The sequence below is a fragment of the Aplysia californica genome, unplaced genomic scaffold (genome assembly GCF_000002075.1).
Source record: "Aplysia californica isolate F4 #8 unplaced genomic scaffold, AplCal3.0 scaffold00197, whole genome shotgun sequence".
Classification (NCBI taxonomy): Eukaryota; Metazoa; Mollusca; class Gastropoda; order Aplysiida; family Aplysiidae; genus Aplysia; species Aplysia californica.
The window spans coordinates 1,013,800-1,028,441 of NW_004797467.1; the positions used below are offsets into that span (position 1 = coordinate 1,013,800).

Here is a 14,642-nt window from a genome sequence, read left to right on the forward strand (position 1 = left end):
TTTTTCCTGTGGTCTTTCTTTTAGTTTCTTATAGTTTTAGTAAGAGTTCAACAGCACTAGCAACACAATAAGGTCATAAAAGTGCCAAAGGTATGGGTGAGGCCACACTCCAAGCAAGAGAGCAGGAATGAAAAGAAATATAACACACTATGAGCGGTTCCCGCGTGAATTTCGCTAGTTTTGAGCGAGACTATCCTTTGCTGTTTCTTCTCACTCCCCGTTTGGCCTGGCTCATTTTGAGACCGCGACACCAAACTGCCCCCCACATTTCAGTGTTTGCAGATTTCACCCCCCTGGCTGTCTAGACGTCTCCACGTGAGTGTATAAAATTACTCACTCCGTCTCTTGAATTGTGGCTCTGACCCACAGGCTAGTCAACACACCAGTTTTCACCTCAGCTGTTTCCCACTAACTTGCCGCTCATGTCCCGCTTGAGAAAAGCAGCTCTTAGAATGGCCAGCCCCAAGTTTATCGGTCATCGCTAAGTTCACGCTAGCTTCAGCTCTCGCTTGTAAAGTGGCCTCGCACTTCGAGGTGTTACAAGAGAGTAACAAACTCAAAAATGGAGGAGAGATTAAGATGATGGATATGTTTGATAGAAAAGGAGCAAACCACACCAGAGCACTCGTCAACCACCCGCATGGTTTTTAAAAACAGACAAAGTTTATGTGATCAATTCAGATCTACAGCTGGCTACCGAAATGATGAGCTCAGCACAGAACAATGTTCATTTGGGATATGAATCATAATAATATGAATTATTATGATGATGATGATAACATTTCAAACCCTAACAGCACACACAGAGCTTCACACATTTTTGACAGCTTTCAATAAATTTTATTCACAAAGTGACAGAGCAGATGGAGCCACCTGAAAGGTAATGCACTCCTAACTGGCTGGCTGCAAATTAATCTCAAACAAAACCAGGACAAAAGCGTTACAGTAGTTCACAATAGTGAATAGTATAGAGAAATATGATTCATACAACTTGCTGATGTGATGGGGACAAAAGACAGAGTTTTTTCAAGGGGTTTCTAAAAGGCCAGGCAGGCACAGAAAAAGATGCACAAAAAAGCCCCCCAACATATTCTTTCAGCTGCAAATACGGTGTCTAAATTAATGGTTTTAGTTTTATATGTACATCGAGAACGATTTCTCAGAGGTTGCCGTTGGGAAAAAAAAATACTGGTTTCTGTTAGAAGATAATTTAATCCAAACAATATATGGAGAAAGAAAAGGAATACACCCCTCAGTCGTGGCGATGCTCAACAGAGAGCTAAGACATTTAAGAGCACATAGAGCTCATTGACTACAACAAATTTCATGACAAAGGAAAAAGACCAACTTTGACATAATATGTTGGGAGAACAGGAAAGGCGGGAATTCATAGTTTGTGCAAAAGACAATTTAAGCAGATATTTCCTCTTTGAAAAATACCCCCCCCCCACACACATTTATATAAATAGCCATCTTACAAAGACATATAACTCCCCCCCCCCCCCAACCCCCAAAACAAACAGATTCACAACATCTAGCACAGTCAGAATCTAACAATCTCTTTAACTTTACGGCCAGGAAAGACAAAGATCCTTGCATTTCACCAAAATGCAAGACAAATCCCCCCCATCCCCCACCACCACCACCACCACTACACTAGACATGAACTGGAACAGATAACTCCAGCAGATCAATTCCTGGTCAAACTGTTGTTCCAATTTAACTACCCAGCAGACAACCATGACCAGTTCACCCTTACACTTGAGTGAGGAAAGAAAGTATTCACATCCCACCAGCCACCTACAGATAGGAATGTTACAACTAGTAAGTCAACTAGGAGTGGTTGATTTGGTGAAAAAAAAAATGTAGATCTAGTGTAGGTACCCTTTCAGAATGAATTGACAACTTAATTCTGGTCCATCTACTTCTCGGAAAAACTCTCTGACACAAAACAAAGTTTTTAAAAAAACTTCCATTATTATTTCATAAGAACATGTTTTAAATTCAAAACGAAAAATGACATAGAATCAAAAGTGTATAAAAATGGAATTTACAGATTCTGAATTTGGAGGAGGAAACTTGGAATGTTGATTAACACGAGAAACACGGTTACTGTTTTCCTTAAGTGACACTCTTTTCAGGAACAAAAAAAAGTAAAGTTTCAAGCATGATTATCAATTAAGTTGATTAAAAGTTTCAAACACTTCTATGGGCTTGAGAAAAACATCAACTTTTTACACAGACTGTGTGAATGTATGAATCCAACGCACACAAAATCATCAAACGGCAGACAATACATTCAGATCAGACAAGACAAATGAGAAAATGCCCAGCTCCCAAAAATGCATGATAAACATAAAATATGCACAGAAAGAGAACAAAATCAATTCAAACACACAAAACTTAAAATTAAAAGATTAAAAAAAAAATCAGAATAAATGTTTCATGGGTAATCTGCATTTAACAACAAAAAATAACCTTAGAAAAATCCCTGATAAACTAAAGCATCACTAAATAACAGGAACACAAGCTAAAAAAATAATATGCCAAAATAAAACCAATAGGATAAATACTTGCACTTCCCATCGATGAACCACAAGTCAAGAACAGCCATTAAGAAGACAGAAAAAGTTGGGTTTTTCCAAATTGATACAAATCTTGATTTATAAAAACCCACAAGACACTCAAGCATTACTTTCAGACTCCTTTACCTTGGAAGATCCACTGTTTCAGTCTTTTCTTCAAACACAAGCAATAAAGATTTATAAGTGGCCAGTGACTCAAAGTTTCCTCTCAACTAATAGTTGAGCCAGGCTAAATGGTTATAATTCAAGACACCGGAACTTTCTCATTTGTTAAATAGAGAACACCCACTTTGACCTCAGAGGTTGAACTGGTCCCAAACTATGTGACCTGAATATGAGTCACATATGTTGTTTTTTTGGGTTTTTTTTACAAAAGGAGCTCATAAAGTAGATCTATTACACTTGGAAAAAAAACAACCAACAACAACCCCCAGACTAATATAATATAATGACCAAAACCCCCCCCCCCCCCCCCCCCAGCAATCTTAAAACATGGAGGGCTCTTTAAGAAACCATATTGCACTAAAAAAATGGATTTCTATTCATGAAAGATGTAGAATCAATACAAGAAACAAAACAAAAATAGCCACCCCCTTAAACGTGAGAGTAGGCCTACAGATTTCACAACGCGACTAGAATACAACAAAATACAAGATTCGTCAGCATAACTGACCAAAACCATCACAGTTAAAGGAGAAAACGGTTTTTTTGGCCCAACCCCCCCCCCCCCCCAAACCCCAGATGCACATAATACAACATACATGTACTGGAAATCAATCGGAAAGGTATAATATATATATGAAAAGATATATAAATAAATAAAATCTTTGTCTGAGACAGAATTGTGGAAAATGGCAAGAAAGGATAGGGAGTGACAAAACAGGAAAAAAATTAAAGCATCGAAACCTTGCAGGCATTACAAGAAATCACATAATCTGGTTTGGGTTAAATATATAGGCCTATATATAATACATGAACATATATTCAAAGCAGAGAGCTAAAGGGGGGGGGGGGGAGAGAAAAAGACATGATAAACTTAGGAGTGACAGAAAAATGGAATGAGTAAAAGTAAAAGTGAAGTTCCTTATACTTATGCTCAGTCCTTTTGACCTTTTTCAGAAATGCACACTCATGCCACTCATGGCATAACTTTATCCTGTCTCATTTCCACTATGGCATACTGCATGATCTCTGACAGTTCCCTCTTCAGAAGTTAAAAAAAAAAAGTAAAAAATCTATCAAATCAGGAATCCAGCAATTAAGACCACCCAAAAGCTCCACCCTAAGCATCTACCAAATTCCTTGTCAAGCTTACAAAAACCCAGACTTCTTCTACCACATTCAATTTTCTACTCCAGCTTAAAAGGGCAGCCAAGAAATCTACCACTTTCCCTCTTAACCTATCACACATGCATTAGTCCTACTCTACCATACTGAACTCTTTGTGCTGCAGTAAAATGCCTAGAATCCCAGAAATAAATGAAAAGAACAAACAGGTTTCTTCAAAGAACTGAGATGAATTAAAAAATAAAAACACGGAAGACCAAAGGTGGTTGCTCGGATCTGTAAACATGAAAATCAAACAGACAGAATCAAAGGGAGGGAGGGAGGAAGGGAGAGAGAGAGAGAGAGAGAGAGAGAGACAGAGAGAGAGCGAGAGAGAGAGAGAGAGAGAGAGAGAGAGAGAGAGAGAGAGGGAGGGAGGGAGGGAGGGAGGGAAGGAGGGAGAGAGAGGGAGAGGGAGAGAGAGAGAGAGAGAGAGAGAGAGAGAGAGAGAGAGAGAGAGAGAGAGAGAGAGAGAGAGAGAGAGAAGAATACTGACTCAAATGAGTAAGTCACAAGTCACAGGAGGTATGTCATAGATATTGGCTGAACACAGCAAAGCAAGATTTTAAAAAATAAATAAATAAAATGTCGTTTACATAAATCATAGTGAAAAACACAGAATAGTAGTTCATTCAAAAACAAAAAACAAAACAGAACAAAAACAAAACACAAACAAACCCCCCCCCCCCCCCTAAAAAAACCCAAAAGTTCAGGACAATCACAACAAAGAGATCCTTAGTTAAGAAAACAAAATGATCAGATCAATTGAGACACACAAGACATACGAATGAACACAGAATAAAACAATATTATTATGTTGAATGGACAGGTAGAAAAGCTGAGAAAAAATGGCAAAGGACACGGTTTAGTAAAGTTGTCTTTTGACAAGCCACAACCCACACAACAATAAAAGCCAACATCAGCGACCGCCTCAAGCACAAACCATCCAGGTCTGATATTTAAAAAACTATCATCAGGTTAGTAGTATAGTATGGGGTTTTACGGCGCTCGCAACTGCATAAGAACCATCAGGTTAGAAAACAAATGTTCATACCCTGCGCCTGTACCATTCCAGAAAATCATGGCATAGGTTTAACAATGGACTTTCCTTTAAACAATGGAGGACACAGAAAAACAATTCCCCCCCCCCCTCCTCCCATAAAATAAAACATCTCAATGTAAATCACATTTTTCTTACCTTCTTTCTATTATTGTTGGAGGACGCAACAACAGCATCAGTACATCCAAAAGTAACTCTCTCAGAAATCATTCTACACAAAGTCCACTGTACTTGAATCGTTCGTGTGATCTGAAGAATCTTAACAAGCACAAGCCACCAGCTCAGGCATCTTCTCAGGGTAGCAAGTTCAGAGGCAGATCATTTATGTCTGAGGCTTACCTTATCGTCATGGTGCTGAGCAAATAGACCAAGTCAGACTTAGACCATTTCTGAATTTACATAGAATTGAATTTGGTAATGACTTTCATTCAATGTTTCCAATTCATGTTTCTTTATAACTTTAAAAAAAAAGTGCCAACACATTTTTTTTTAAATTCAAGAAATTGCAAAATGGCCTAAATCCCAATTATAGAAGAAATGATAATGTTTTTTTAAAAGTTTTCTCAAAAGGGGAAAAAATGACTAAGGCCATTTGTTCAGTACCATGACGAAATGTATAAACACATATATATTTACAGCAGTTGGTAATTCAATCAATACAAAAAAAATAATGCGATTAACTTTTTGTGTAACTTCAGACACAATGAGTTTGAGCACATAAATGAGAGCAAAAATGAAGACAGGATTAGATTATCTTACACATTGCTCAACCACAACTCTGTAACACGTGCAAAGCCATAGGGTAATATAATTCACAACACGTATGCATCATTAGAGAAAGCCCAGTCAACGTTACTTTCTATATATAGCATCTTCTGTCAAAAACAGATGTTAATCTCTCCCAGTCTCTGAAGGCCGCATCATCACTGAAAGATACATCAAAATTTGACAGGAGGTGGCCCAAATAACTTTTTCCATAAACATCCGCTTAGGACAGGCAAAGCACATTTTCCCATTCCACTGATTTCTTTTGAGATCTAATATTCCATACCAACACATTCGAAAACTCACCTATGGTTTCTTCAATTGGAATAAGATGCTCCATATTATGTTTGATTGTAACATGACTCACATACATTCCACTTATCAACACAATTCAGACTATTGAGTAGAATAGTGCATCCCATTAGAAACACATTCCCCATCCGGGAATCAAATGCTCATCAACGGAAGGTTGGCAGGCCCCATGTTTTCTTGAATATAGTCCTGTCTGGTCATTTGCTGTCGTGACTTACTTGTTAATTATACCTTTTACCACAGGAAAAATTTTTTCATTCAAACAACACCGCTAAATGAAGCAGTCCACCCCCCTCCACACACCACAATAGTGTAACGCCACCACCGTTGGTCAAAATGCCCCTAGTGCAGTTACTACCATACCCAATAAGTAAGGACTTACGCTATGCTATACAGCCTAGATAGCAGTAAATCATGATTGACTGGGCAGGACTTACGGTGGACCACAGTAGTGTGCTAGACTTTCAATTAAACTGGCACCCAATCAGCACAAGACGATGATATATGACTTCAACGTACAGTTCTAAACCCTACAAAACTTCCTGTAGCAAGCATTTTAAATCTCATTAGTAAGAAGATTCATTATCCCCATCAGGCAGTCTGCAAATGAGACTACAGTTGCGAAAAAAACCTACAAGACAGAACCAATCACAGAAATTTTGGTTAAGATGCAAATTTTTTAAGCACAGTCATTTCCCTTTCATTTCTACGTGAAAAACCTTCAAATGGTGCAAACTTTGATTACTGCACAAACAAATAAGAATTTAGGGAGGATTAATGGTATTTTCAAAATAAAGAGCAATTTGCAAACACCTCAGCATGTTCTAATGTTTTCGTTCCTAAAAAAAATTAGCAAAGATATATATATGCCTTACTTTTACTGGACGCAAAGAAACCAAACAGAACTAGACCACAATCCATAATATTTCAACCTTCCAAACACTGACAGCAAAGACAACTTTCTACAGCCAGGCAATACTACGTTAGCAAACAAGTGACAGATACAGCGATGGGCGACATCTTTCTGTTCTCCACACAGATCTGCGACAATCCATAACGAGCGTGGCCCTCTAGCTAATGGCGTGAAGCAGTGGTTGGCGGTGGCACGTGACTTACGTAAGTGACATTTTCTCAGACATCTTCACAGCGACAAAAGGATTATCATCATCCTGGTGAGGTAAACAGGGGGGAAAAAAAGCCAGTTAGTCATTGAATAAGTAGAAAAAACACTTTACTTTAGAGACAACAAGTCTACACTTTTTATTATCATTACTATTATTATTATTATTATTATCATCATTAAAATTCATCCCATTTAATATTTCCTGCAATGAGAGAATTCTGACCACTGGACCCCAATGTTGACATGTATTGCTCAGCGAACAAAAGCCCCAGTGCAGGAGCATGTCGTCACGCTCATTCAATAGTTGCTTAAGTCCTTTTTTAGCGTTTTGAGAAAAATAAAAACTGTTGTACTTACAAAACAGACATGACACATAATTTAAAAAAAAACATTTTTGCTTTGTTTCATTAAAAATCAAAGTTTAAAACAACTTCTGACAGAAATCTGGGGAACTAATCAAATTATCTAGATGAAGTCATAGCTCAGTTTGTCCCCAAAATGACTTGAGCTTTTATTGAATGAGCATGGTGATGTGTTCGTGGGTATATCAGAACATGTCCATGGCAGAGTTAAAGAGAACGTAATCATTTGTAAATCTTGTATATCAGCAGCAAACTGTTAAAATGCACTAAGATGAGAAAGCAAAATACTTTACAGGGGAGAGAAAAAACAGTTTCATTCATTTAACAATTGTACCTACATTTTTTTTCTTGCTTTTTTTCAACATTTAGATTTTGAATTTTGAAAAAAAAAATATTCCTAAATACATGCAAACGATACTACGGATTAAGAAACCACATCAAACATTTTTGTTCTCCAAATTTTGGGATGAGAAGCCTACATTTTAACAGCTACTCGACAATATGTATCACAGACAAGACCTTCATTTTGTTTACAAATTCACGGGGGAGAGCTTTAGTCAAAAAGTTCAGAGTCATAATTGCCGCAGAAAAAACTGTAACTTTGATTCCGGGCTCTTTCAGATACCATGTCACATTCTCAAAAAAGGTACTTTCCACACTCATTTTTCAGTTTCATTCCACATAATGTTGGCCAGCTGTTAAAATAAGCTCAGCCCAAAATTTTAAACATAAAAAAAAATTCCAGTTTTTTAAATCTGTGGTATCTGCTGCATGTGCTCAAGAAGTACTTTTTTTGAAATTCAAATTCTTAATGTCAAAAAAAGAAAGAAAACATACATAATGTAGGTACAACTATTAAGAGAATGCAACAGATTTTTCTCTCTCTTGTAAAATGTTAAATTCTCAACTTTGTACATTTTAACAGCTCGTTCATGAATTATGTTCCGCTCCTTTTTGTGTTTGTTACTCTCCTGTAACTAACCTTCGGCACTCATAAGACCTTATTATGACACAAGTGCCGAAAAAGTCTTTCTAAAACAAAAGAAAACGGCGGCATTTACCTTCATTCTGTTACTTGAGCCAAACTTTTCCCTGATTTTGCTGAAGAAGCTGGCTCCAGTCCGCTCATCGGCGAAATGTACGTCGTCCTCGTCCTCGTCCTCCATGCCGCACGTGTCTGCCGCGGGCAGCTCCCCGTCATGGCCGCCGGCCGTCTCCACCAGCTTCATGTACTTGTACTCCAGCCTGGGACATCAGACAGGACATTAGGACATTAGGAAATGAGAACAGGGGAGAGCATGTTGGAGCAAAGAGAAGGACAGGAGCACAGGTGGGGTTTTTTTTTGTTGCTATTGTTTTAGTCAGTGTTTTACAGCACTTGCGACACAATTAGGTCATATATAAGTGCCAAAGATTAAAGGTGTTACAAGAGAGTAACAAACACAAAAAGAAGGAGGGGAGATAAGGACGATAGAGGCTTGATTAGAAGATTAGAAGCATTACAAGAGAGTAACAAACACAAAAAAGAAGTAGGGGAGATAAGGACGCTAGAGGTTTGATTAGAAGATTAGAAGCATTACAAGAGAGTAACAAACACAAAAAGAAGGAGGGGAGATAAGGACGATAGAAGTCTGATTAGAAGATTAGAAGCATTACAAGAGAGTAACAAACACAAAAAAGGAGGATAGATAAGGACGGTAGGAAAGAAGGAGCAAATCACACAAGAGCTCCCACCAACCTCCCACAGGACAGGTGGTTCGTTTGTTTGAGTAAAGAGAAGCACATCGACGCCATTATGGTCATTTAGTGCTGGGAAAAAATAAGACAGACAGAAACAACAGAGGGAAAGTAAAGAAGTAGGACCTACCAGCAGTGCCCTCCAACCACCCACCCCTAGCACAGGTGGAAGATTGTTTGACAAAGAGAAGGATATGAGCACAGTAACTGTCATTAAATAAAGGGGAAAAGTAAGATAGACAGACAAAAAAAGAAGGAAAGAAAAAAAGTGGGACCTACCAACTAGTGGAACCTTCCAACCAACCTCCACATGGAAGGCAAATCACAACCTTAGAATTACAAAGTTCTATCTGCTCAGTATCTAGTTAGGAAAATTTGACGCCAAAAGTTTTGAGGTTCACAACGCGTTAAGTTTTTTACTTTACTTTACTTTCCCGATCCAGCGGCCATTCGGGTTCTAGCCCTTCGGTCTGTCGATATGGCAAAGAATTTGCAGGTTTTAATCAGCTGTGCTTTGTCGCTGTATAGAGTGTTTCCGATATCTTAAAAATGCAATTCTTTGAATACCCCAATAACAACTCTGAATAATCTTAGGATTTTGATAGAGTATATGGAGATCAAACAGAACCACCAATACTTCCCAGTGAAATAGAAAAGGCACTCAAGACCAGCCCCAAGAACAAAGCCCAAGGACCATACGACATCACTGCGGAAGCCATAAGAGCTTGTGGAAACACCAGTATACTGTGGCTGAGGCAAACTTTCAAAAGAGCTAGGGAGCAAAGAAAATGCCCAGACGACTGGCAGAAAACCATAGTGGTACCATTATGGAAAAAAAGGGCAACAAACGCGACTGCACAACATACAGAGGCATCTCATTGTTCAGCCACTCAGGGAAAATATGAGCAAAGATACTAGAGCAGCGCATAAGACCTATCGTTGAGAGAAATCTGAGAAAAGCTCAGTTTGGATTCTGAAAGGGAAGAGGATGCACGGATGCTGTATTCGCATTACGACAGATATGCAAGAAAACAATTGAACCCAACAAAGAATCCAACATCGTCTTTATAGACCAGGAGAAGGCTTTTGACAGAGTAAACCATGCAAAACTCTGGAAGACACTCGAAAAGTATGGCGTCAGAGGACAAATGTTAGATAATGTCAGAGCTCTATATACCAACAGCAGAAGCTTTGTAAGAACGAAGGAAGGCAATACAGACTGGTTCAAAGTAAGATCTGGAGTACGACAGGGATGTGTTTTATCTCCCCTCTTGTTTATAATATTTTTTGGACGCAATAACGCAAGACGCAAACCAAAGCCCAGAAAGCCTAAATGAATTTCTGTTCGCAGATGACCAATGTCTTATTCATCATGACTAACAAAGCCTCCAAAATTTACACTACCAAACTCAACAACAGCTGTGAGAAATTCAACATGAAAATAAGCACATCAAAAACAGAAGTTATGAAAGTGAGCCGAAACCAAGGTCCCCTGAATATCAATGTCAATAGTAAACAACTGAAACCCCCCCCTAAATAGACCCACTTCTTCGTGGTGGGGGGGGGGGGGGGGGTTAGTACTCTTCGAATAGGAAAAGAAAAAGAGGAAGCTAACGGGTCAAGGGGTGACCCCGAAAAGAGACATATTACTTTACTATGTTTCTTACTCTTTCTATTTATTGTCTTTATTGTTTTACTTTATTACATTTATTAACTTTTCTTTTCTCCTCTCTCCATCGACAACCTTTCTTTGACCTGGAGTTGGGACGGGTATTGGTGGGGTGGAAAGCAGAGGTTCATTGTCAGCACTGTACTGGATGTGACTTTACGTAGGGAATACCCAGCTACATACATGTATTAAGCATGCACTTATCGGAGAGCCCTATGACTGTGGAGAAGGTGCAGAGACCATTTGCGTCTTGCCTGTTGACAACATTTACCCTCTGGGATCTGCCATGCCTTCCCCTGCCCCCATCTCTCGGATGAGAGGACTTGGTTGCTATGGTAGGAGGGGGGGGAAATCTAGCTTCCAATTGGTATTATTATTACTATTATTATTATTATTATTATATTATAATTTTTGTATTTCAGCAACACACAGCAACTATGCTCTTAATAGCGTCTTTCTCTTCTTTATCTCCTCAAACAACTTCTCAATATAATACAACAGACACCAACATACCCATTCATTTTTCTTACAATCTCTCTGTGATGGAGTTGGGTTTTTGTTTGTGGCATTGCACCTACAGCCACTGCTTTATCTCCTACCCCGGGATGGAAGGAAAATCACAGAACCACCAGTTTTAGATAAACAACTGAAACAGGTGAAGGAGTTTAAATATCTTGGCAGCACTTTTTCTGAAAATGGGTCCATAGACAGAGAAACAGAAAATGCGAACTCAAAAAAGCCAACTCAGTCACCTACCAGCTCGCACCCCTCCTATCTCATCAAAACATCTCCATGGACACAAAGAGACAGCTTATCACCTCAATATACATACCAACATTATGTTATCAGTGCCAGACCTGGACTTTAAGCAAAACCCATGAAAGCAAAATCACTGCATGCGAAATGAAATGTTTCCGCAAAACCCTTAACATCACAAGACGAGACAGGCAGAGGAATGAAGAAGTAAGAGCAGCTATCAGCACTGAGTCCTGCCTGCATTACATAGGACAGAGGATAAAATGGCTTGGCCACCTGTTAAGCATGTCACCTAACCAGCCAGCCTCGAGAGCCTGAAACACCAAGCACTCAGACTATAAAGGAAGAGGAAGGCCACGGAAAAGGTGGAACGAGGGTGTCATGGAAACCCTAAGAAAACATAACACCACAACTGAAAGAGCAGCGGAGCTGACCTACCATAGAAAACTGCATCTCCCTTTGACGCTTTACGGCAACAGAGGATGAAAAAAGTAAAGTAAAAAGTAAGTATATAGAGCACTGGGTTTCTGACCTTATGGTCTTAGCTAGTCCAAACGGAGAAAAATGTCGGATAGAACTACAGATAGAACTTTGCAATTCTGAGGAAGCAAAATGTAGACAGGAGTGAGAAAAAGCACAAAAAAAGGTCTCAAAATGAAAAAAGAAAAGACCGTTATAACATGTATTTGTACTCCAACTTAGAACATCAGAGTGGCAAAGAGAGTCTTTCTGTTTCATAAAAGTAAGAGTTAAGAACACCAAAAAAAAATGCACTATATCATTGTGTGTGCCTGTGTGTCATTGTAAACCACATAGCCGCTACACCCCGAACGCTGGTCGCATGAAATGAGGTGATTACAAGACAATACAGACTCTACAAAGACGACAGTCTATCAATACGGTCAACTCTGGGCCACTCACTTCTTGTTGCGAGACCAGCAGTAGATGAGCAGCAGGATGAGGAAGAGGCCCGTACCCAGGATCACTGGGATTGACACCATCACCTGCACATGAGAGAAGAACCACATTTATAACAGAAATAATAAAAATGTGAGGCAACTGGGCCTTTGGATTTACAGAAAATGACTCTGCTACATTACTTTTACAGACACAGAGGGCATAAGGTCCTTTTTGACAGAGCTGAAAATTAAGCTCACCACTCTCCGAGCAAAGTAACAAAAGGAAAGCCTTCTCACCCTCACCCACCAATCTCCCTCCTCCCTGAGATGGACCCCAATCTCTCCCCCCCCCCCCCCACCCTTCCCCCTTCCGTTGACAGGTGATAATATATACACTAATATAATGATAGTACAACAGACAAGTTTTCAACTCACAGCAAAGGGCAGCACTCGACACTTCTGGCTCATTGGTGACAAACTTTCTTGCGAGAGCTCCAAACAGTGCCTGAAAATGAAACAAGTTTTAAAAAATCGATTGCAAAAAATGAAAAACAAGAAGAAAAAAACCCATTATAAACGTAGAGAAAACTTTATGTGCATGAGGGTGCACGTGTGTGTGTGTGAGTATGCAGGTAAGTGTGTGAGTGCAAGCATGTCCCCACAGTATTCAAATTTTTAAGAAACAACAGAACAGCTGAAGCTTTATTTTTTCCCAGATGCTTACTTGTCATAATGATGTAATGTTATATTTTCTCGAGCAAGTATGTGCATGCCTGACAGTGAGACTGGAGCGAGAGAGAGAGAGAGAGAGAGAGAGAGAGAGAGAGAGAGAGAGAGAGAGAGAGAGAGAGAGAGAGAGAGAGTGAAAGAGAGAGAGAGAGAGGAGAGAGAGAGAGTGAAAGAGAGAGAGCTAAAGTGAAGAGAGAGAGAGAGAGAGAGAGAGAGAGAGAGTGAAAGAGAGAGAGTGAAAGAGAGAGAGAGAGAGAGAGAGGGATAGAGTGAGAGGAAGTTAGTGAGTCATAATGCGCATTTAGTACTTTTCTTTAGAAAATAGAAATGTGTAGCATAAATGCTAGATTATTATCAATATTATGACAATGATTATTAATATCAATATTATTATTATCATTATTACATGTCTATGTGCGTGTGTTTTCTTCCTTCTCCTGTACACTAACCGTTGCACCACAATATACTCCACCTATTGATTCTGATGAAGTGTTAAACTCTTCATCCATCCATACCCCCTTCCCCCCTCTCCCTCCCTCCACCCCCACCACACACACACAACACACGACCAAACAAAACAAAGCAAAACAAAAAGAAACAACCAAAAACAAGACAGCCGGAGACAGAATCCACTCACTGTGGTGGGAAGTAGTGAATCGCCTGCTCCCCGTCTACACACTCCCCGCGGACCACCTTGTAGTCCTCCTTGCGACAGGCGGGACAGGCGTGCCGAGTCAGCCACAGGAAGTGGAAGGTGCAGCCGTCGCAGGTCCCATCAGCACACTTGGGCGGCAGCTGTATCTCCCCCGTGCCCTTCTGCTTGGGGTCGCAGTGGAGGCTGATGATGCTGACGCGCCCGTTGGGACAAGCACTTGTGGTGCTGGCGAGTTTTCACAGAAAACATACAAGATACTTCAATCATTGTACCACAATGAAAGGGTGTTTGTTTAGATAAGAGATTTAAGGCACTTGCAACACCATAAGGTCATATAAGTGACTAAGATTAGAGGTGTTTTAGTTTTTGTTTTAGTAGGAGTATTATGGAACTTGCAACACAATAAGGTCATATAAGTGACAAAGATTGGCATGTTACATAACAAACACAAAAAAAAAAGGAGGAGAGATATCAACGATAAATGCTTGACAGTAAAGAAGGAGCAAACCACATCAGAACACCCGACAACCACCCTCAAAGAAGGCATGATAAGGTATAGCATGGAATCGTTTGACATGGAATGGGGGCTTTCTTCCCTTCCAACACACTACGGTTATTCAAAACTATGGGCCTTCACTCCAACATCCTCCTCTAATAGTGCTGA

At 39.6% G+C, this 14,642-nt stretch overlaps 1 protein-coding gene across 1 annotated transcript in view; it reads right to left on the minus strand.

The window, feature by feature from the left end:
• Positions 1-5,525: 5,525 nt before the first annotated feature.
• LOC101856429 (endosome/lysosome-associated apoptosis and autophagy regulator family member 2) overlaps positions 5,526-14,642 on the minus strand; it is a 72,935-nt gene continuing 63,818 nt past the window's right edge. Inside the window, exons 20-24 of the mRNA XM_035969934.1 lie at positions 13,961-14,203; positions 13,030-13,099; positions 12,617-12,699; positions 8,595-8,778; positions 5,526-7,217 (exon numbers count right to left, since the gene is read on the minus strand). Coding sequence (XP_035825827.1) covers positions 7,161-7,217; positions 8,595-8,778; positions 12,617-12,699; positions 13,030-13,099; positions 13,961-14,203 — 637 coding nt within the window. The 3' untranslated portion in view covers positions 5,526-7,160. The remainder of the gene's footprint in view (positions 7,218-8,594; positions 8,779-12,616; positions 12,700-13,029; positions 13,100-13,960; positions 14,204-14,642) is intronic.